Source organism: Zosterops lateralis (assembly GCF_965231275.1).
Source record: "Zosterops lateralis genome assembly, chromosome: Z".
NCBI lineage: Eukaryota > Metazoa > Chordata > Aves > Passeriformes > Zosteropidae > Zosterops > Zosterops lateralis.
In genome coordinates this window covers 73933347-73954051 of record NC_139800.1, presented here as the reverse complement: position 1 = coordinate 73954051, position 20705 = coordinate 73933347, and the positions used below count along the sequence as shown (strand labels likewise).

The 20705-nt window shown below is 37.9% G+C and overlaps 1 protein-coding gene across 1 annotated transcript in view; it reads left to right on the top strand.

The window, feature by feature from the left end:
* Window positions 1–20705, top strand: part of FBN2 (fibrillin 2) — a gene marked incomplete at both ends in the record, with an annotated part of 118480 nt that overhangs the window by 48084 nt on the left and 49691 nt on the right. The window contains 6 exon segments of the mRNA XM_083883193.1: window positions 4215–4367; window positions 5096–5149; window positions 8557–8682; window positions 11054–11179; window positions 16216–16335; window positions 19700–19837. Coding sequence (XP_083739319.1) covers window positions 4215–4367; window positions 5096–5149; window positions 8557–8682; window positions 11054–11179; window positions 16216–16335; window positions 19700–19837 — 717 coding nt within the window.

Here is a 20705-nt window from a genome sequence, read left to right as displayed (position 1 = left end):
AAGCTAAAACACATTCTCAGTCTTTCAGTTGGAACCCAAACTTTGTTGTTTTAAGTAAATTCAATGGTGTAGTGAGCAAAACTGTACTAAATATTGAACCAACAAAAGCAGGTTGTGTTCCCTCATGTGTGGCAGCTGAGTTGTTTTCTTCTGTTTGCTGAAAGTTTAGAGAAAAGCAGTGAGAAGTTAAACTATGAGAAAAGGGCTGGTGTACTGTTTTAAATATTGGAATTTCACTGCTCAGTGGCACACCAACAAAACCAGATTTGAGTACAGGCTGTTCAGTACCTTTTTTGTGTTCCAAGTTGGCCTCATCTTTACCTCTGTCAGTGATACAGCTGCAAAGAATCAATATAGTACTCAATTTTCTGTGCTTTAATTTACTTAATGTTGCCACAGTACTAGCAGCAAAAGACTTGACAGGTTGACCATCATCTGTGAACACCATTTATTTAGAAGTTACGTGTTGCACACCATAAATGCTTACATTTTCAACAGAAAGTACCCTTCATAGGACAAAAAATCACAAGGCAGATTCATGATCTAGTTGGAAAATTAATTTTAAAAAGATGATGTAATTATTCCAGTCATAAACTAACATAGGAAATTTCAAATACTGCATAACAAAGTATCCTCACACATGACTTGAAAATAGATTTTCCGAGCCAATCCGGTGTTAAGAATTGTGTGTGTGTATTTATATATAATCCACATGCTGTGTTCACTACAGGAATTCTGTGTCTGCTTATTCTATTCCATATATTACATGACCTAAATAATACTTCTCAGACATTCTAGCTGCTAGAAGATCATTGGTAATTTAAAAATTAATAACTTAAATTGGACAGAATGTAAGAGCATTCCCACAAGTCTGCTAGGTAACTAGCAAGGAATATAAAATGTAAGAGCCCATAGTCCAGCTGTTCCCCTCTTTCTCTGAGCTCTACTTTACTTCTGAATAATGACCTTGGTTCTGGTGGGAGTACACATAGAAAAAAAAAATGCTGTTTTACTTAGTATTTGTAAGTATGGCTGAGTCAATCACAAAATGTTATACAAGCTTGAAAAAGGTACAGCAAAGGGGAACAAATGCTTGGAAAATGGGTAGTTACAGTGTCATGGAACAGCTAGATAAATACTTGGAGCCAAACTTCCAATATTTGAATATTTGCAGGCTTTTTAGGTTTGGCTGTACTTCCATCTGCAGCTCCATGCTTGGACACCTCAGCTGGCTCTGTGTGTGAGCATGTATCACCTCAGAACTTGTGCTGAGCTGTGGCTCCAGCTTCACATAGTGTTGTTTGTTCTCTGCTCAGACACTTCTAATTACCTCTGCTCAGAGCCAGAGTCATCCAGGACACAGTAACTAAGCTTTATTTTACCCTGATGATTTTGTAGAGCCAAATGGAAAAGTGTTTGTCGTAAGCCTGATTTGTCCTTCTTAGGCTTCTGGATGGATGCAGTGACTTTCTCTGAGTGTGGGTCAAGCACTGGTCCACTTGAAATGGACCAGAAATGTGATGATCATTTTTGTGGGCATTGAAGTTCTTCACTGCCAGATGTAAGAGTGTAGAAGTGCTATGCCTTGGGAAAGAGTGGAGAGTCCCATAAGCAGGTACACAGGTACAGCAGCAGCAATGCTAATCTCTGATCCAGGGCAAAGAATAAATTCTTGATGCTCTGAAATGAGTAGCTGAAGGCTAATCAAACTAAACATGGGGAGCAGCACAGGTTCATCAGTAAGGTCCAGACTCAGAACTGTGGTGAAATGGAGAACCTGAGGTTTGTGAGGTGCCTGAATCATTCACAAAGAAGTGAATTTTTCCTTTTTATTCTTGCTCGTAGCACAGCCCAAGGGGCACAGTCTCCCTGTCACACAGTTGCTGTTTTGCTTGTGGTAGAGCCAGCTTGGTTTTTCATCCTTCACAGGCCTAGTGAATCACTGACTGTGCAGATCAGCCTGTTTTCCTGTAACCAGACATGCAATTGTCCCCAAGTTCTATGCCACTTCTCCAGAAGCACTGATCTATGCTGAAGCACTTGCTCTCTTGTGCAGAGCAGTTGCTCAATACATCTGTAGCTTCTTTCAGCTACTTCCCACACTCCACTTCTTTGATGACCTTCCTCCAAAGTATTTCTTTCACACTTTCTAGTCTTCTGTCTATCTGCTGTTTCTCTTGATGCCATTTTCTTCCCTTGATTTGCATCTCCATTCCCTCACAGACACATATACTAGGGGGAAGCCTCCTCTTCTGTGACAGAGTAGCGATTGAAGTCCCTTGGTTCATGGCAGAACTTGTCAGAGTGGCAACTGGGTCTAGGGTGGAGGAAAAGGATGTGATACTGCTAATTATTTTGTAAAGTAAATGGTCAGACATTTCTACGAATGGTACGAAAGTCCTCAACTTTTGAAGCATCATAATCTTTTCCTGATGTCAAGTGCAAGGAAGTTGTACTGGCTTCACCTAGATTCTTGGCAAGCAAAAAAACTCTAAAATCTAGGACATATTTAGCTGTGCTCCAGAACTATCTGTTCCATGGGATACCAAAAGCAAGAGAAAACATTTATGTGCAGGCAGTACTGTTATACAGGAGCCAGCTTACAATACTCAAAGAGCCGACAGAACACATAAGGAATTGCCAGTTCTTATTTGGATTGGCTCTGCATATTCAACATATTCAACTGTAAAACTTCTCATGCAACTTCTCTTTGTTGTTTTGGGGTCATACTTCAAGCAAGTAACTGACTGGATTACCTCAAACCCGTTTCAATTTCTGAGTCCACTCAGGCTCATGTCCAGGCCACAGTGCATGGTGGTTTTACTGGGGGACTGACAAGAAGCATAAATTAAAGCTGTGTTCTATTCTGGCCCATCAAGATACCTGAAACAAAGAGTATCAATGCAGCTCCAACAGTGTCTGTAGAATTATAGGAGTCAAAAGTAAATGCTGTTTACTCTGTCTGTATCCTGCAGTTCTCAGCTACATATTATTAGAAAGACTGTCCTATTGCATGCTTGCTGAAAGATCTCTAATACTGTCCTATAAGCAAACATGGGAAAAAGCATTTAACTTAAGAAGATCAAAACCAGAAAAGTACAACAGAACCCCAAACAAATGCATCAAAAGCAGTCACAGGGACATTCTCATAGTTCTTGGATAAGTATTGGAGATGATTATTCCTGTAAAGATTGGTATGAAGGGTCTGTCTTGGAAGATGCTTCTTCCTGCATCTTACTGGTCAAGGCTGTCAGATTGATTTGTCTGATTAAATCAGCTGTAAGATTGGCAGCATATACATGATGAGTCATACAGGTGTATAGTTGGCCTGTATAATTTTTCTGCTGTCTTTTTTTGGCATGATTTTTGGGGTTAAAGAACCTTGCAAGTGTTCTGTGTTTTGTTTGTATGATAAGAGGTGATTTATCCAGGCTGTTATTTCCAGCCCTCTCCCCAAGGATGGTGCTTCTAACTTCCAGAGTGGGGTTTTAATCACAAACTCCCTGAAGTTTCTTATAGTCTGGGCAGTAGTACTGCTTTCCTCACTGCCTAGTTGTGTGTAAGATTTGCTAGATTGCAGTTCCCAGCTAGAGTTTGGGGCCTCTTTGGTGTACTAATCCAGCACAGGTGCCTGTTTATGTATAAACCTATTAAAATGGTCAAGTCACATAAATGTCTGAACAATCTGCTAAAATTGCATTTCTGTTCATGATTTTTTAAATACAGCTGAAGACCATGCTTCTCCTTTCAGAAGCAGATATTCTCCCATTTTACCAGCCCTGGGCTGCTGGTGAGTTATCCTAACTGAGGAACCATTTTGGAAGCCAGATTTGTCTGTGGTGCTTCTCAAAGGGAAGGATCAGCCACCACATGCTGATCCAGGCCATTCTGTGTTTCTCACTGACATATTTGTTGGTGGATTTAGAGAGCTGCTTCAGAGTGTGGATCCTCTTTGCTGGGTCATTTGGAATGCTTTTGAATTTACTCACAAAATCCTGGTTTAGGTGGTTTGAAAGTGCTCTGGAGAAGTCCCAGGAGGGCAATCATGCTGAGAATTTGCCTTGGTGCCATCAGGATTATTAAGGCAGTGCAGATATAGCCAGTGTGACCTTTTTGTTGACCAAAAATAAAGGGTTTTACCTTTTGGAATAGTATGTTTACATTTCACTATCAGCCTAAGGAAATAACTTCTTCCTCTTGTCCTCTTTCTTCAGACACTCATGTGCGTAGCACGTGCTATGGAGGCATCAGAAGAGGGCTGTGTGTCCATCCCTTCCCTGGTGCTGTGACAAAGTCTGAATGCTGCTGTGCCAACCCTGACTATGGCTTTGGAGAGCCATGTCATCCCTGTCCTGCTAAAAACTCTGGTAAAATTTTGTGTTTCTTTGAGTGGTACAGTGAATATAGATTTTAAACAAAAAAAATCTTTTTGAGATCCTGTTGTTGATTTATTTCGTGCCCTAAAGAAAAGTGAACAGGATGAATTTGGGTTCCTGAATTAAGTATTTGGTATCAGTAATAATTCTTGCAAAATAATAAGCAGAATTCTCCAATGAATCTGTAAATTTCCTGGTCCAGTCAATGTAGCTTAAAAGAGCAGCCCATATTATTTCTAGAAATCTGTATTTAATTTTATAAGAATCAATTCTTTAAGTAAACCAGGGGATTTATTAAAGGAAGAAATCTCTTGACTACAGAGCTGAGGTGATGCGTCTTGGAGAGAATTTCCATTTAGTACTGTTTTCTGAAGCAGCAGAAAACTATTTAGAAAAAGAAGTAAAACTGACAGTGTGATTAAAAGCAATAACTTGAGAGGACAGTCATGTCAAGACTGTAAAGAAATCACCTGAGTGTTTTCCTCTGGTCATCTAAATTTGGTTTTGTACAAATGTGAAAGTTCAGGATGGAGTGCTACCTCAGATTGAACTAAATTATCTATAAGTGGTTGTTTCATGTGAACGTTGGCATTTTGTTAGTTGCACTGTAGAAAAATTACTTTGGAAAAAAATCACGTGGATTTAGTTAAGGATTAAAGAAGGTGAAATACTGGAAATAACATTTTCTTTTCCCCAACATCTCCACCTCAACGGAGCAGCTGAGTTCCATGGTCTGTGTAGCAGTGGAATAGGTATTACTGTTGATGGAAGAGGTATGTTGCATATTTTATTTAATATATGTGATTGTCCTGCTTTAGGGCAAATTTTGGGATGAAATTTCTGAAGTGTTTTTTTCCCTAAAGCTAATTTAAGTGCCCCCTCCTCCAACCTCTGGTTTGGGAGGTAAACTTCTTTTGATAAAAGTGGAAAAAATTGGTTTTTTAACAAGCAGTTAACAAATTAACAATTTAACAATTCAGCATCATAAAGTCACCCCAGGACAATAATTCAAAGTTCAAAAAAACCCAACGCTCCTCAGAATTACATTTTTCGATAACATACTAGAGTGTAGTTTTTAGCCTCAAGATTAACATGTTGATTTTAGTATTTTCATTCTCAAAGTACAGTATTTTAATGTTGTCTAGAGAAAAGGCTGAAATTAATTCTCTAGAACAGGGGATTTTGCCTGGCCCTATCAAGACAAAAAGTAATCTGTTTCAGAGTTCTGACCTATGGATCATTTCCACAGATGGATTGTTTTCCTGTAGAGTTAAAAATTGGAAGGGAGCTTAACTGAAAAAAACATATCCTTATAAAGAGTCCTGAAAGCTAACACTTGAATTTAGTATTGGGAACTGTAAAGCTCCAGATCCTTTTTCTAGTACCACAGAGACAGGGGTTTTAAAAAATAATGGCTGAGCAAGGTCTGAAGTAGGGGCAAAGCATACTGCAGCTGCCAGATAAGTAAAATGGGTTGAAGAAGGAATAGGAAAATATGGGAACATAAATTTTATTGCTAGGTATTTAGCTGATGTGTTAATAATGATCCTTGTCAGCATTAAAGCTCCTATTCTTTGCAGCAGGAACAGAGTAAGAACTCCCATAATTGCATTTAGTTATAGCCTAAATAATGTTTAAAAATAGCACTTCTATAAAAGAAATTCTGGTTTTGTTCAGTACTCTAAGTATATGCGTATTTCTTTTCTTCATTGCTTAACATGTTGTAAGCTTGTATAAGTAATTTGAAATCCATTATTTATAAATTTATAAATTCTTTCAATTTACTTTTCAGGATAAAAAATCTCAGGATTTATAAATTCTCTCAATTTATTTTTCAGTGAATTATACAAGGTCCATTGAAGAATCTCTAAATCTCAGAGAAATAATGTCAGCATTCAGTAATACAGTTGTACAAGCAGCATCCTACCATAAGAATTTGCATGCAGCCTGAGGGAGAGGTTTATGTGTCCTTTTGGACACATGGAAAATACAATTTCTGATTAAAATGTTGAAACAACTGTGCTGTCTTCCAAATGCATGACAAAGGTCATGGATTCATGTCTCAACTAAAGTCCTCCTTTGTTCAGGTTTCTGGATCAAACACAGGGTTCTCTATACTTCTTGTACAGCAACATTGCAGCCAATACTCATGCTGCTACTCCTGTCACTGCCTGTATGCTCCTTGGGTGGCTTATCCCCAAGATTCAGACATGTCTAGTAAGCTACAGAATGCATTTTGCCCTAAAGAAAATACAAATCTGAAGTAGTGCACCAAACTGTATTTTCTTATGAAGTTTTTCAGATGTCTTATAATCTTGAGTTTTATCCAGGGATACCATGTTTTTTTTCAAATGCATATATGATTAAATATAAGTCAGTATCTAAATTGCACTGTGATTAAAGAGGAAATGCTCTGTCCAAAAGTTGAGCCCTACCAGTATAAAACAAGCCTTTCATGAAGTCATAGCTAGGCCAAGCACCCTTTCATTCCAGAGCTTGGGAAAGGAACTATTTAAAGTAATAGGCTTACCATATGAGAAGAACGAAAATATTGAAAAACCCTCTTTTCCTCAGAGGCAAGAAGTATTAAAATTGGTCTGTTCCTCTTCTTGTAGATCATATAAATATTTTGGACTTTTCCAACTACAGCAGAAATTTTATATGGGACTGTAAGTTCAGGGAATATAACTCATCCATCATCCTGTTCTGTCTGTTTGAGAAAAATTTTAAATTTCCAACAAATGGTTACAGGACTGAATACGCTGTAGTTTTGACCTATGTAGTTTTGACTTTTACTTCTGTATTAGGAAAATTCTTATGTCACCTAGTAATTTATGACTTCTTACCTAGATCCCTAAACCACAGGCTCTGGGTGCATAGGCTAGGTATTTTGCATCAAGCTTTTTCTTACAAACACGTAGTTCCTTGTCAGTTTAGGTTGGAAAGGATAGCTGGAGGTCATCCCACCTAACCTTCCACTCCAAGCAATGATATTGACAAAGCTGAACCATTTCTCAAGGCTTTGCCTGGTGGAATTTGGAGTATCTCCAAGGATGGAGTTCTTGTAGCCTTTGGGCAGCTTCATTCAGTACTTAGCCACACTCATGGTGAAAAATTGTTTTCCTGGTGTTTAATTTAAATTTCCATTGTTGTATCTTGCAAATGTTATGTCTTGCCGTGTGATTATCTACCTCAAAGAGGAATCTGGCTTTATCTTGTCTGTAGTCACCTGTTAAAATAGGGAAGTGCTGTTAGAGGTCCCTCTGATGTTCCATCTTTTCAGCTGAACAAGTCGAGTCCCTTCAGCCTCTTCTTACACCTCAGGCACTGATGCTGCTGAGGGAATTTAGCCACACTGACATGAGCTGTGTGTAGGCCAGGAGACACTTGGAGCACTCTGAGGGGAAAATGTCTTAGTCCAGGTGATACTTTAAGCAGGGCTGAGGCATTACTGGACCTGCTGCTTACCAACACAGATGAACTAATTAGTGATGTCCAGACTGATGGCAGCCTGGATTGCATTGGTGATGCCCTGTTGGAACTCATGCTGAGTTGAGGGGGATGGGCCAGGTGGAGAGTAAAGACGGCACCCTGAATTTCATGAACATGAACTTCCAGTTGCTTGAGGCATCACTGAATGGGATTCCCTGGGAAAGTGCCCTCAGGTTTAAAGAAGCAAAACAGAGTTTTGAGGATGTTTTCCTGAGATCACAAGAGCTTTCTGTTCACACGTGTAAGAAGTCAGGTGAGGACCAGCATGGCTGAGTAAGGATCAAACTGAAGTGTAAGGAGGAAATGCACAGTCAGTGGAACCAGAGAAGAATGCTGTGTAGAGTAGAAGAAAACTGTCCAGATGTGTAAATGTGGGATTGGGAAAGCGAGGGCACTCAGGCTGAGTTTGGCAAGGAGTGCCAAGAGTATGACAGGCTTCTGTGGGCTTGAGGAGTGAGCCCATGTAAAGCAGCCCAAAACTGGAGACAGTATTCCAGGTTTGGCCTTCTAGTGTCAAATAAAGGAGAATAATCACCTCTTTCAGCCTTCAGGGTGCACCTGTGCTGTGCCTGGGCTCTGACTGAGAGCCCCAGCATCTAGTGAGTCAGGTGTTGGCCACACCTCTCACAGGAACAGGTTTTTCATACCTGTCAGTGTCTGATTATCTTCTGTTGTTGTGCTAATGCAGATATTAACGAGTGTGCTTTGGATCCTGACATTTGCTCTAATGGGATTTGTGAAAACCTGCATGGCAGCTATCGCTGTAACTGCAACAGTGGCTATGAGCCTGATCCTGTTGGAACCAATTGTGTGGGTAAGTTATTTGTTGGTTTTTTGTTGTGGCTGAATTGTCATTGCATTGATACTGATTTGACCTGACAGAATTTAGGGTGCAAGATATCTGCTTCTTCAAGCCACAGTGAAAATGCAGAAGTCCTGGAATGATGCTTTTCTCAATAACTGCATAATTGTTATTCTTACTGTATATTTTTCTGTAATTTGATGGGTGAATGTTACTCTTTAGGAAGTGTAAGCAGGAGATGATGTTGCAGTTTCACTCTCCACCTAATTAATTTTATTATTCATGGGCAAACATGAAACCCAGTGGGTTTTTTTTTTTCTTTCAGAAATTCTTAAATCCAAAAAAAGAGTGTATTGTGCCACAACTGCATTGTACAATCATGTTGCTTATAGCCTTGTAATTTTAAGAAGAAAGGTGAAGCTCGTTTAAATTAAAGGATAGTGGAAATCTCTCTGAAACCATCAGGATATTCAAAGCATTGTCCTTAAGTACTGTGGTGAATTATTTATTTATTTTAGTGAATTATTGCTCTCTGCACTTAAAGATTTTTTCCCTGCCACTGTTTTTTGTATTCAACAAAACTCCAGCAGTTTTACTTTACAGCGGAAAATCTCGTCCTCGTAGCCGTGCTGGTGTTCTCATATCAAACCTTCCTTCCTGGTCATGCAAAGCAAACACAAAGTAAAGAGTCTCCTTTCATCTGTTTGAAAAAAGGAAGTTTACATTTAATTACTTCCTAAAGCCTTAAATATGACTTCTGGCAGGAAAAGCACTTCTGCTGAAAAGTATTGGTGTTTTTATTTTTAAAATGCTTAATGTGATATTTGTTCTCCAAGTGGATTTTACGGGAAGAGGTTTTATTTATCCAGTTACTCTTGGGATTAGGTAAGTGCTAGTGTAATCTGTGTATTTACTTAAATAAAGATAAAGCTGACTGAATGTGTTTATTCTTGGATAGAATTTTTCCATAAAAGAATTGAAGTATGAACACTCAGATAAAAGGTTGAAAGATTTTAATTGATGACACAGTTTATATGAGATGCCAGGAAATAAAAATGGTCATCGGTCAAAATGCAGACAGTATTTTTGTCAGGTCTGAGTGGGTTTAAAGCATGAGCTACACTGTTCAGTGTTTTTACAGAGTGTAACACAACAGATTACAGTCCAAATCTGAAGTTACTCTATGAGATTCTAATGAAATAATGCACTCATCACACTGCACAGTTTGGGCTAAGGGTTGTTTGACAACGAGCTCCAAGTTGCTCTTGAAAGTATCAGGTTACAAATTTATCCTCCTTTCTTTGGTTTAAAATCAGATGAAGTTAGATTAGAACAGGTTATTAAAGAAAAGCTTTTTTTAATTCATGGCTGCCAAACTTAAGTCTTGGATTCATCATCTGGGAAATTTAGGCTTTGTTGTCTGAATCCTACAGGAGTAAGCGCAGCTTGGAAAATCTGAAGTAGTTGGGGAAACCAGAATTCTAAGTTGTAGTTATATTGCATTCTCACTTTAGTCATATATTTTTAAACTTAAAAACTCTCTAGAAATATAGTTGATTTAAGATTTCAGTTGCAGTATTAGGTTTGGGAAATCAAGCAGTAAATAAAGAGGAAACAACCTGAAGCAGGATACAATGTCATGTTTATCCTGACTTATCCTATCAATATTCTTCTGTAAACACAGGTTATTTTGACATGTGATAAGCACTAAAGGAAAAGGCCTAAAATTATATTTTGTCTTCTTTCATAGAATAAATTGGGCAGTGAGGAAGACAGATTACTTTTTATTAGAATTATTTTCAGTTAGTTTAAGAGGAGTTCAGGGAATTATGTTAATGTATGGGATTTTCCTAGTCAGTGTACTTGATATTCTGGTCCTAATCATAGGGGTTTTTTTTAAAAAGAGTGTTCCTCTGGAGGGGAGGTACATGTGTTCTCTTGAGATGGCTGCCATACATGAACCATACAGGATGGATTATAATTCACTCTATGATATAAAAAAACCAATTTTAACCTATAAAACAGATTTAGAATTAATTTAACAGTAATTAACAGACTACTGTTTGTGTGTTTAAAAAAAAGAAATAAATAAAATTTTCAAAGCAAATAGACCTTCATGAATCTATACATTGTAGTCATACAAAAGTTCATTGTCATTTGACCAAGGTCATTGACCAAACTCAAATTACCAAGGTTATCGCAGGAAAACATAGTTACTCTTTTAAGACTAACCATGAACTAATTTTTGAGTTTGCTAGTGAAAAAAAAAAAAACAACTTTAAGGGCAGAACAGAAGTTTTTGCTTTAAAAACCTCAAAGTGCATCAGAGCTTTGAAAGTCAGAAGTGCAATTTTTGGTCACGGTGTGCCTCCTGTCCCTGCAGACATTGATGAGTGCTCTGTGAATGGGCTGCTGTGTGACAACGGGCTCTGCCGGAACACCCCGGGCAGCTACAGCTGCTCCTGCCCCAAGGGTTACCTGTTCAGCTCAGAGACAGACACCTGTGAAGGTGAGGAAACCTGCACGTTGTGTCAGATTTGTTGTTTGTTGTGTCACGTCAAAGCGAAACAGTCACAGGAGTGATGGCAGATGCCAAGGAAAAGAGAGAGCTGTGATGCTGCATAAATTTTCACATTTCTCTTTTAATTTCTTTGGGTTTTAGTGTGTTAGATATTGCTGTTGAATTTGTTTCAAAGTAATCATTTAATTTTTATAAAATAATGTTTTCCTTTGCTTAGCTACAACATTTTTAAACTACAGTAGAGGGTAATAGGTACTTGCCTTTGATCATGTAGCAGGAACACCATGTCTGTCATTTAGGGAAATCTGTCTTGATCACAGTCTCCTTTTTTCTTTTCTCCCTTCTTCTCTCCATTAAGTCTGTGGCGATAGATAATTCTAGATCAAATTGTGTTTTTTGTGATGCATTCCAGGACATGGGTTTACTGCCTAGTAATACTAAAATTGTCTTTTATTTTTACAGTATAATCAAAATTGCTTTCTTAAATTACTATTTAACACAGATGTTAAGGCAGCAAAACATCATAGAGCAGAAACTGAGAAATTTTACTTATTTAAAAAAAATACATGGAAAACTGTACCAAAAAAGTAAAATTGGAATCGTTAGCTTATGTGCCAACACGTAATTAGTATTCAGAGAAGTTGAATTTTACTGGTCTTCTTTATTTCTTGTTTGGTTCCACAGTCTATAAATCTCAGTATTTGTAATCATTAGTAAGTTTTTATAGTAAATGGTTTTGCATTTCTTTGAGTGATGGAGAAGCTGCAATTCTTTATTGCAAAACACTTGTTATGTGAACCAGTGTAAGCATCCAGATTTCTCTGAAGTGGTGGAAGAGATATTACAGTCCTCAGCTCCTTATTATTATTGATCAGGTAGAAGGAAGTTACTGCCATACAGCTAAGCAAACTTGTAGAAAGGAAGGTAGAAATGTTTTAAATTTTGGCAGTATAAAATCATTCACGTGTTCTGTACAAAACATCTTCACCTCTTCTATGCAAAAGAAATTATATTCTTTAATATTTTAATACATGTGGTACAAGCCTCTTAAAACTTAGTTCTTGCTCTTTTTACATGTTACAAATTGGTACCACTTGTTCAGAGTGGTGCTTGTCTTGTGCCAACTTCATGGATTTACAAGAGCTCTCTGGGCCAAGTTGTCTCAGTGCCTATTTACCCACAGTGCTCAGGAATTTATTCTCCAGTGCCTGTCTCTGTGATCAGTATCTGATCACAGATCTTCTGTGATCTGATCACAGTATCTTCCAGTGCACTGGAAGATTTCTGTCTGTGAAAACAGTCTACTGTGTGCCCTTAAGGTACATGTTTCTTGAGAAATCTTCTAGACAGAAAAACTGAAGTAGTGTGGTAAGGGGAGGTGCTCACTGAACCAAGAACATCAGAGCATAGAACACTGATCTAAAGCTGGATGGATGAGAAGCCAGAATGCAGACAACCCAGCCAATCTTGTTGAAATAAAATGTATCTACATTTTCAAATAGTAATTGGAATTATTTCTTTATGGTAATGATACAATTAGTATTAATGCATCTTGAGTCTCATCATTAGTTTGATGTCTAAATTTAGCCAGTGAGGTAGAAAAAACTGGTCAGGAGGAGTTTTATGTAAAAGTGTCTGTAAAACCTATTAAATGTGTTGCGTTTTTACTCATGTTGGGTAGGCAGTAGTAATGCTGGGTTGGCAGCAGAGAAAGAAATTATTCTCCTTCTGCCCAAATCCTGTTTCTCGTAATTGGTTTTGGACTTATTAGTTCACTGGTTGTAAAAACCTGCTGTAGTCAGGAGCTCTGTGTTGAACACTGAAAATGCTCTGGTGCTTATTAGTCACCAAAAATTTTTCAATATGACTCTCATCAATAACTCTGAAGAAACAACAGAACCCATCACTGTTTTTTTTGTTTTGGTTTTTTTTTTTTTTTTTTTGTAGTTCAATTGAAATTTTTTATCAGTTTGTTGCAGGAGTAGGAGACTTGTTTGAGGCTCCAGAGTCTGTGAAAGTTGAGATTTTTATGACAAGCTCCATGGTTTAGTTTGTGTTTCCAGTGACATAACTAGTTAAATGTAAGCCAGATGTACTTTGAAGTTCATTTCCAGGAATGTACAGCGGACTGTTTCAATTTTTGTTTCTCTGACGTTTTCAATGTACACTCACTTCACTTGAGAGAAAAAAATTTCTGAAACACACCTCAATTAATACCTTCATACATAGTGAGTTTTATTTTACCATACAAAATAGTGTTGAAATCCATTTGGTTTCTTGCTTACTCTTTTAAAAATTACCATTTAGTATTATTATGAGAAGGTATAGGGGAACAATATTTAGAGTTTGTTTGCATTGTGCATATGAAACTTTTTCACTTAATTCAGCTGCACACTAATGCTGAAATACATTTAATATCATCTTTAATCTTTTCTTTTCCTGGATGGTGATGTAATTAATGCATTATTATCAGCCTACTACTATCCAAATTCATTGGGTTTTGGGTTTTGTTTCTTCTTTTTCTTCTTACTTAGCATAGTGCTAAAGCATTTCAAATGCAGAAGGGCCTGGATCATGGCTCATGAAGCCAAGATAGCTGCCTCTACTTTTTAAAAGGTGTTGAACTTTGGCCCCTCTCTCTCCACTTACTCCCTTCTTTGGTTGTAGTTTCAGGGCCTTTGGCTTCCAGGTGTGGCCCTCAATATTTTTTTTGTCAGGTTTTGGTTTAAACTCTGAAAATTTGAAACAAAAGATGTCTTTTCTTAGAAGAAAATCGATTGTAGTTCTACCTAGCTCAATGCCAGGGAAAATTAAAGCTGTGCATGATAACCTCATATTACCCCCATAAATGTGAAACAATTTAAGTTTCATGCATCTTCCTGGAGTGATGTTTTGGATAGTGGCCCGTGCCTGCTTTTTACTTTGTCTTGCACATTGGTTATGTCTGCAAACCTGTGTGAGGTCAGCTGCCAGCTGTTAAAACATTGTGACAATTCACATGAAAACCACCCATTTTGAGCGCCTTCACAGATGATGTGTGGTCCCTCATGGAAATTACTCCGACATTGTGACTTTGTAGAAGAAGGGAGGAACACTCATGATTGTTTGGACAGGACTACATCAATTCAGTTTTGTTAGTTTATCCTGTCTTTTCAATTTTTTCTCACTTTTTTTTAAAGCTAGACAAACTTCTGAAAGCAAGATGGCAGATGGAGAGGAAGCAAAAGTGTGTCTTCCTCCTGGAACATTTTTATTCAGAGGATTATTTGACATAAAGTACATACTTAAGATTACTTTTTTTGTGTCAGTGTGATTTATGATTTTAAGAACCGCTTGGTTTCTCTGCAGAAACAGCAGAGAATACTCCCCACTACCAGGTGTTGCTGGCTGGGGAGAGAGTGGGAAGCAACAGAGGCAGAGAACATTCCCTGGGTAATAAAAACAGAGGTAATAGAGTGTAAAATATATTCATAGGGAGGAGAAGGCCTTGGTAGAGCAGATAATTGCTGGTAAGGACTCCGGATTGACATCTTGGATGCAGAGAGAGTTGGAGCTTATTTTGTCAGAACTAACAATGAGGCACATTGTCCTGACCTGATAAAGCCTCTTAGATTTTACTTCCCTGTATCTGTGTATGATTAATCTGTAAAATGGGCAATCCACAGATTAAGAGTAGGCTTCAAAACATAAAGCTCTGTTGTTTTTCAGAAAGTTGTTGACAGTCAAAGACAAGCCCTGTTTGCTCTTTGTAGATAAATCCATTAAGTAAAGGATCCGTGAAAGCTGACTTTTAAATTAAGTGCTTGCTTTTGGCATGGAGAGACATCACAGTTTCCGAAGCTTACTGACTCCAGGCATTTTTGTCTCCCTCTCTCACTTTTTTTTTTTTTTTAATCATACATGCATATTAATAAATTGTATATATTAAAATACTTGTTGCTTCCTTTGATGCACATCTCTACTGAAATGACGGCTTGATGCATCATATCAAAATAGCAAGTTGTAACTCTTAGAAAACTTTTTTAAAAATTCGGAGAACATTTCAATTTGTCTTGAAAATTATCTCTTGATGCTATTAATATCTCTAGTGCTTAGCTAGATACTTCATTAGGTTATAATTAATTTAAATTAAGCTGGTTTAATTCATCGATATTACAAGATATTCCTCAAACACTGCTAGCAAACACAAGCAAGCACTAAACATTTTTTAGTTTTGGGCTGCCAAAGGGAACTAGTTGGATTAGAATATATGGCTTGATTCAGGATGCATATAAAAAAAATTAAATTGGTTGAGTTCGGAAAGACATGGTGGATATGCATCGACAATTCTTCTTGGAGAGAATTTGTTTGTATTGTTTTTATCTTAAAACTGATTCCAGTTAAAAGAAAAATCAGCCAGTAATGCTGTCAGCAGGGGTCCTATTATTGCATGTAACAAGCTTAAAAACCTCACAGGGATAAGAAACAGGATTTTGGGGCTACAGAGAAGTACCATTTACAGTATTCCAATTACAGCTGCTATTTCTTCAATGTTTACATAACTAGAGACTTGCAGCTAGTGTTGTGATATTTTGCTTCTGGTTTTCTTAACAGATTTCTAGACGCAGTTTTGTTAATTTTTCTCATGGAGTCATAACTGGCAGAAACAATGAGAGCTTTGTTTGTGCTCTGCATGATGTGGCTAGGAATGCATTTGTATTCTGTGAAAAAAGAGTTTTGTTTTCTCATGGGACAGTTGTAATTGATGCTGGAGAACTTTATGGCCCATGGTGTTGGAAATTACCTCTCCTTGTAGAAAAGGGCCATTTAATTAACACTTCCAAAATATGTGCACTTCAAAATACAGGCTACCTGTGTGTTCATGTATCTTTTGAATGCTTGCTGGGAGGAGTGGAGGGGCAAGTATTTCATGCAGTCCTCGCCCTTCACAGTCCACAACAGCATTTAGAGAGTATAAATTACCGTGTAATACTTCCCAGAAGCACTCTGTAGTTCTAATAATGTCTTTTGTTTCTGGATTACAGATATAAATGAATGTGAAAGCAGCCCATGTGTCAATGGTGCCTGCAGGAACAACCTTGGGTCGTTCCACTGTGAATGTTCATCTGCCAGCAAGTTGGACCCTACAGGACTGATCTGTATTGGTGGGTATTTCCTCTCTTTATTTTCCCTTTTTATAAATAAAAAATACACACACATGCACACACATATTCTACATATATATATAAAATGTTAGCATCCTTTCAGGATTCTTTTGGAAAAAAAAGCAGAATGATGCAGAGATTTTATTAGAGTAAGAAGCTGGATGTTGCCTGGATGTCAGTTGCCTGCAGGAGGTCATTGGTATTATCTCTGAAAGCCATTCATTAATGTGAGTTTTTTTCCTTGCCTTCCTAAGCAAATTCAAAAGGGTTTCAGTCATCTATACTTCACAGGTGTTCATAAGCTGCAAGTTTCTCATATTATTGGTGTAGCATAAATGAAATTATTATAGGATATGTGTGGTACTCCAACTCTCTTGTAGTGTCATTAATAAGTGGGTGATGCTAATCTTAAATGTTACTTTTGTTTTCAGATGGATTTGTTTGGTGGTTTTCATTTGAATTTTCTTGTCAGGATTTCTTAAGGTGGAAAAAATGAATGTAAAGACTTGAGCTTCTATTTAATTATGGAATTCTTCCATGCCTTAATATGTTTTTTAAGTGAACGTTATTTTTGTGCCTAGGTCTTCTCTTCTATTTCCTTGTAACATCACTGGCTGGTGAAGTTTATTACTGTTTTTGTAATTTTCATGTTATGCTAATTTCGTGATATAACCCCACTAGCCTATGCTTTTTGTACCTCTTATTTTTAATCTGGTGTTCTTACATACAAAGGGGCCACAAGTTCACCAAGACCCTAATTTTAACAGTGTTGTGGATTTAACTTTGCAAATGGTTTTCATTGAATTGTTTACAGTATGAGGTCCCATTTGGCTTGAACAGCAGTGATAAATAACATAAAATATAAACAAAAAACACCAGCTGAATAGTCAGATAAAAACTTAAGAACAGGATCCAGCTACATACTGTGAGTCTTATCATTAGTTTTTCATGTTGACAAAAATTGGCTCGGGAACCATGTTCTTCCACTACAAGTGTGAATATGTTAAGACAGAAGGGTCAGAAGTAGAGCATGCAAGATGTACAGATTTTTACTGCTAGAGCCCAGTTTTCCCACCCTGGCCAAAATTTCACTGGTATTGGAAGCAATGAGAGGAGGGCAGGCTGGGTTATTGAAAAGTGAGGAGCTGTGGATTACAGGTGGCTTACTGTGTGGAAAAACTTAAAAATGTTCTTATCAGATATATGCCATTTTAAATCTCAAACTGATTTTCCTCCATTACTCTTGTAGAGAAAGACTTGTATGCTGAATATATTTGTCCTATTTTGTTTTTATAAGATTGCTTCTATAAAGCACTACTGTAACAACAGATACCTTATGAAGGGCTGAAATAGTATTGAGGCTTAGGATTTTTTTGTTTACTTCATATGAATAATCAAAGTAAGATAATGACCAATTCTGACAAGTTTGGGGTTTTTTTGCTTTCAAATTTGTTCTCATGTCAGAGCCAGAATCAGTAATAACGTTATTCAGCATAGATGTGAGCCATTTGTCTCTTTCTGTGAGTATTCCTGGGCAGAGAGAAAAATGCCTTGCTTATATTATTGCAATTCACAGCATTTGCACCAAGATTAAAGATCAAACCTTCAGCAAATGAGGGTTGTAAGTTCAGCAATTATAATAAAAAACTTTCAGCAATGATACTGACATACTTTGCTGGCCCATGGGCAGCTTTTTTGCAATATTAAGACCATGCTCGTGGAGGGAAGAAAAAGGGAGTTGTTTTTGAAGTATATTTGAAGTATACAAGAGTTTCATTGATTTTGGGAATTGCCCGTACCTTAGAGATACTTCCATTTGTGCTTTTTGAAATACACACTTTTACATGCTTTTTATGCATATTTTAGTCAAGATTTGTGGAGTTCATACAGTGCACAATAAGTAGGATGCCATCTGCCCGTAGTATGCATATATTCTTCAAGTCTTCAAGAATCAAAGAGATAAGAGCAACAGAAGGAATGCTTTGATGTTGGATAATAAGTCTTTCACCAAAGATTTTTGTCTGGACAGAAGAGACAATGCAAAATAAAGGAAGAGCCTGAAAAAGATAAGACAAGCAGACTTTGGCAGGACAGTGTGGATGCAGCTAGTGTGAGCAGAAGCAACTGCTAACTTTTAGAATTTAAATAATTTTTGAGACACTGGTTTTGATTTTTCACTCACAAAGCTGGCAAGTAAAAGGAAATCATGTTGAGTTCTATATTTATGCAGTTGTTCAAATATGGAGCTCTGTCCCACATGTTTGAGACCAATGTTAACCTAAATAATACGACTGTATTACACTTAACTGTTAATGAAATACCCTGCCCAGTTTCTGGGGCTGATTTCACTCACATTATTGTGCAAGTTTTTTTCCTGTTGCTTTAACCAAAGTAAGATTGTGCTCTCTGTGGTCCACATAATTTTTTAACATGACAGCTTGTGGAAAAGTTGAAACTGTTTGGAAGAAAATACGTTGGAATGAGTTCTGTTTTAAGCACGTTGTTCCTGAGCATGAGGCATCAGTAATATATCTGGCCTTTTGCACATACAGTGCATGTAAAATCTTAAAACCAAATCTTATTCTCCTTTCATTATTCATCAAACTAAATTTCTCTGGGTCAATTGCTTAGCTTTGAACTCTGAGTATGCACCAACATTTAAACCCTGCCTGGCTGATCTGCCAGTTTGGGTCTGACCTTACAGGCTGATTTTTCTGTCTTATCACCAAAGGTTGTTGCTTGTCTCAAGAAATGTACCTTTGAGAGTAACCTTGTAAAGGTAGGGAAGTGTAAAGGTGTTGACAATAAAACCTATGAAGTATGTAGCTGATTTGAGATCTTACTGTCTTTTCAAAGTGTAGGTAATGCAGCAGCAGAACCAGACCCCTAAAATAATACAGAACATTCCTACCCACCACATTTGTTTTGTTGTTTGTTTTTTTAAAAAAAAAAAACTTCCTTACAATCTTGAAGGCTTCCCTTCAAGAGAGACAAGAACACCTGCATTTCAGAAAGGGTTCAGGCAGTCATCTGGGAAAGGGATCTCTGCTTTTGTATATTTTAGATGGATCCACCACTGGCTGAATTAAATTAATAAATCCACTGCAATGTCTGGAAGACCTCTGCCAGCTGTGAGACCTTGCCTTAGGCAGTGTGCTTAGTTGGCCATTTTCAGTGATAGTGCTATCCCTTTACACCAGTTCTAAACTAAAATGTGTATGAAATTACTATTATGGAAGTTTTTTTTCTTTTTAAAAAGAGCCTGTGCTCCACCGGTACTCTCTTGCTGGTGTTATGGACATGGCATTCCAGCTCTTCTGGCCATGACAATTCTGTATTGTTTCTGCTTTCTTTTCTGCTGCAGATAGCCTGAAGGGGACTTGTTGGCTTAATATCCGAGACAGCCACTGTGAAGTCAACATCAATGGTGCCACGCTGAAATCTGAGTGCTGTGCTACCTTAGGAGCAGCTTGGGGCAGCCCATGTGAACGGTGTGAATTGGGTATGCTCCAGTAACCTGCATCTTTTGGGAGAAGGGAATAAGTACCACTAGTAGATTCTTATCATCTCTGTATATATGAAAAAAAAAAAAAAAACACCCAAATGAAACGACACCCCCAAAAAAACAAAACTGCTGTGGATCGGCTTTCCAATGGGTGCAGCTCCGGCCAGCCCTGCCGCCACTAGATCCAGGGGCTCACTTTGTCAGAGGCGTGGGCAAACTCGACCAAGGTGCGGATGGTGCGCAGAATAGAAAGGCGGGACTCTCAGAGGTGCAACAAGGGGATGCGTGTCCCCGAGGCAGCGCTCCGAAGAGAGACGCTGGCCTCAAGATGGCACGGCTTTTTATTGAGTAGGTTCGAGGGTGGGATCGCGTGGGACCAATTAAAACTCTTTGCCAACGTATAATGAGGGGATGCACAACTTTTGAACCAGTAACAGGTAACTTGGGGAGGAGGAATACATGATGAGGGGGTGGGGAAGTTATATAACTTAAAGATTGACAGGTAACCGAAAGGTGGTAAACAACTATTATGGGATGGGGTTACCAGGACAACCAAGATTTTGGCGGGAAGGTTTGGGGGGGGGGGAAGGAAAGTCTGAGGGAAGGAGAGAAGGAGAGGGAAGGAGAGGCCATCTTAAACAATAGTAAAAATTACAGAATTATAAAACACAAATTATAAAACTAAACTGGAGCAATGAAAACCCAATTGGAATTGAATTTAAGCACCACCACACAAAACAAATAAAAACAACCAACCAAACCGAACAAAAAACACCAAAACCACCCCCCCTCCCAAAAACCTATGAAAAGAAGTTGTCTTCCTTAGAAGTTATCTATTTTAGACTTGTAATCTCCACCATCAGAG